Source organism: Tupaia chinensis, unplaced genomic scaffold, assembly GCF_000334495.1.
Source record: "Tupaia chinensis unplaced genomic scaffold, TupChi_1.0 Scaffold000335_1, whole genome shotgun sequence".
NCBI lineage: Eukaryota > Metazoa > Chordata > Mammalia > Scandentia > Tupaiidae > Tupaia > Tupaia belangeri.
This window is the reverse complement of record NW_006159829.1, coordinates 227,405-230,684: the sequence shown is the minus strand read 5'-3', so window position 1 is coordinate 230,684 and position 3,280 is coordinate 227,405. Positions and strand designations below refer to the sequence as shown.

Here is a 3,280-nt window from a genome sequence, read left to right as displayed (position 1 = left end):
CCCCCGCGCCCGGGCCGGGCGCCCACCCCCTCCCGCCCGCGGGAACGGGGCTCACTTACGAGAGCTAGGGTCGCCGTCGCCATCTTGCGCCCGTCGCGGCCGCAGCGCGCGCCACACACTCCTACTCCTTCTGCGGTCTCGCGCGATCTGGGCGCAGGCAGGCGGAGTTCTCGCGATACCTCAACCGACCCACTCCTGTCTGGAGTCCCGTCCACAGAATGGCCCTTCTCAATCCCTAGCCTCGAAGCTCCCCAGGCAGCGGGTCACAGTCACTAACAGAGGCTCACTCTTAAATGCAACTGGACAGCCCAGGATCACCAGACCGCTGAGGAAGAGGAGGGAGGGCTTGGAGGGACAGAGACCAGGAAGGGAGCAGCAGAAGGAAAGCTAAATGCTGCGCTTAGAGAGCGAAGACGGCGGGCGCACGGAGAAAGGACGTTCGGCGAATGCGAGACAGCGCTTCCAAAGGGAGTGCGTGCGGGGACAGTGAGCAGGGCCAGCAGGTGGCGGTGGTTCCGGCCGCTGGATCCCCCCGTGGCTGACTGCGGGATTAGAAACGCAGGCAGTGTGTGGGGACCAGCAGGTGGCATGGTGGTTAAGGTGCTGGACACTCCCACGTGGCCGACACGGTTCAAGTCCTGGACCTGGTGGCTTGGCCTCCCACTTTCTCTCCCTCTCTCTCTGTCTCGCTCTGGTCAAATTAAAATAAATTTAAAAAAATTAAAAACAAAATGCAGGCAGTGTGTGCCGAGGAGCATGGAAAAGAGATTGTCACACAGCCACTCCCACTAGGGGTGCTTTCTCACTTTTTCTCTCTCCATTTCTGACTTTCTCCAGCAAGCACGCCTGCCTACTGAATTTTTAAGAAAGACAGCAGGATTGAAACAAAGATAAAACCAGATAGCTAGAGAAAGTAACTAGCCAAGGCCAGGGCCCCCCATACAGGGGTCTCACGGAGCCCACCACCAGGAGTAGCTGGGAGCATGGCGACGCACGCACACACGGAGTGGGGGGAGTTCTGCACAGTGCTTGGTGCCAGGCATGTGTCTTCGCACTAACCACGTGCCCTTCTCGACCCTCTGCAGGGTGCTGTCACTCACAGGTGAGGAATTGAGGCAGACCCACCTCACATAGCAGGGCTCCAGATCCTGGGCCTTTAATCACAACATTGCACCAAACAAATAAATGTTTAAAAAAAAAGAAGGGAGAAATCAGCAAGGAAATAACCCAAGACAGTTCCTAGAATTAAAGTCTGGGTTTCTGGGCTGTGGAAGGGAGAGAAGGTGAACACCTGGGACCAACAGGTGGCGTAACGGCTATGTCACTGGACTCCCACGTAGTCGACCGCGGTTCGAGTCCCGGACCCGGTGGCTTAAACTCACTCCAGGCGCGTGTGCGTGCATGCCCAAGATCCCGAGAGGAGATGGGGTTGTGGCATGGCCATCCCCCCTGGGGGGTAATTTCTCGCTTTCTGTCTCTCTGTCTTGGTCTTTCTGGGCAGTGCACACACCCTATAGCAAAAGCCTCTCCAAAAAAAGAGAGAGAGAGTGAATATCAAGACGCTTCGGTGAAGATTTCCAAAGCACTGGGCAAAGAACGGCTCAAGGTGGATGGGGGTGGGTGCCATAGGCAGAGCAGAATTCTCCAAGGCCGGAGAATTCTTGGAACTAAAAGAAAATTACAGGATACCCTCCAAACCCTAGAGAAGTGGTTTTCAGCCAAGCCAAGTTTTCTTGTACCTATGTACATGTTCACATATACGCGAGGCCAGAAAAGAAAGCAGGCCGACTCCACCACTCCGCACGGGTCCTCTCTAGGAAACCTGGAGGGTGTTCCTCCTCAAATAGGATGAGTAAGGGAGGAAAGCATGGAGAGAGTCCAGGACGCTGGTAAAGGGGTAACCCAGACGGACGCTGGGCCTCCAGGCAACGAGAGCATCCCAGGCAGAGGGCTTGCATGGGAGCATCAGGCCGAGATGTGAGCATGAGAAGAGACCCACATCTCTGCCGGGCATCCGAAGGTGAGGGTGACAGGTACACACGGCAAACTAAGCAGCAAGACAAAAAGCAATGATTAACTCCAGGGAAAACAAAAAAGTTGTGCAAGAAAGAAGATACCGTGGGACAACCTGTTCTCTGCCAAGGCCTGGGCTGATGGCACCGCAGTGATCCCCAGGCAGCGGGAACAAGGTTGTGTCTGGGGACCAAGGCAGGTGCCAGCGGGACACCCAATGAACACCTATAACGAGGACTGACAGCGTGCTCGTGGTTTTGAGGAACGGCTGAAATGTCTGAGCAAACAGCTGAGAGTTGAATTTGGGGAGAGTCAGGGTAGGAGACTGCATTTATTTATTCTCGAATACTAGTCCCTTTTAGAACAGTATGTAGAGAGATTTCATGAAAAGTCCCATGCCAGCATAGCTAAGCGCAGCTGCGCCAGCACGGGCACTGAGGCTTCGGAGCTGCCTGCGCACTAGTGTAACTGGCGTGCCCACCTCGGGGCTGCCGCAGATCGCACACGGCAGCTGCCTGCAGGGCTGCGCCCGGCACGGACGAGCTATTTCAGGTTGCAGTTGTGGACGGACAGTATGAGGCCCTGAACAGTTTGTAATGGCGGGGATGGTATAGAACAGGTGTGGACACAGCATATGCTTGGTACTCCTTGGTGAATGTTTTGGTCTCTAGCAGAGGTGGTGTGGGAAGCAGGGCGCCTTCCTTGCCCTCCACAGTGCCCATTCCCTCATCCTCAGAACCAGCGAGTCCGTTTACATGGCAAGGTGTTTAACAGGTGTGATTAATACCAGAGACCTTGAGCGGGGAGATTACCCTGGATCATCTCAGAGGACCTGACCTAATCGCGTGAGTTCTTGAGAAACTTTCTTGGCTGCAGAGAACCAGCAAGAGGCTTCATGACAAAGGCTTGGCCTCAGCCGGCTGTGGAGGTGGAGGCGGAGCCCTGGTCCAGCGGTAAGGCACATGGGCAGCCCTAGAACTGAGAACGGACTGTTTACAGCCAGCGAGAATACAGGGGCCTTGGCCCTACCGCTGCAAGGAATAGAACCCTGCCTTGGCCTGAAGGAGCAGGCAGTCTCCTCTCGCACCTCCAGAAAGGGGTGCACGGCCTTGGCCTTAGTTTAGGGAGCCCTGTGTCAGACCCCACCTACTCTGGGCCGTTTGAAGCCACTATGTTTGCAGTAAATTTTGCAGCAGCAATACAGGATTAATTGTGTGGAGCTTTTCTGGCTTGACATCTGAAATTCTTTTTTTTTTTTTTTTTTTTT

General features: G+C 54.9%; 1 protein-coding gene across 1 annotated transcript in view; it reads right to left on the bottom strand.

Annotated features, from left to right (window-relative positions):
* PUF60 (poly(U) binding splicing factor 60) overlaps positions 1 to 163 on the bottom strand; it is a gene marked incomplete in the record, with an annotated part of 9,460 nt that extends 9,297 nt beyond the window's left edge. Inside the window, 1 exon segment of the mRNA XM_027773285.1 lies at positions 60 to 163. Within this exon segment, the coding sequence (XP_027629086.1) occupies positions 60 to 83 (24 nt within the window).
* Between the last annotated feature and the right edge of the window lie 3,117 nt (positions 164 to 3,280).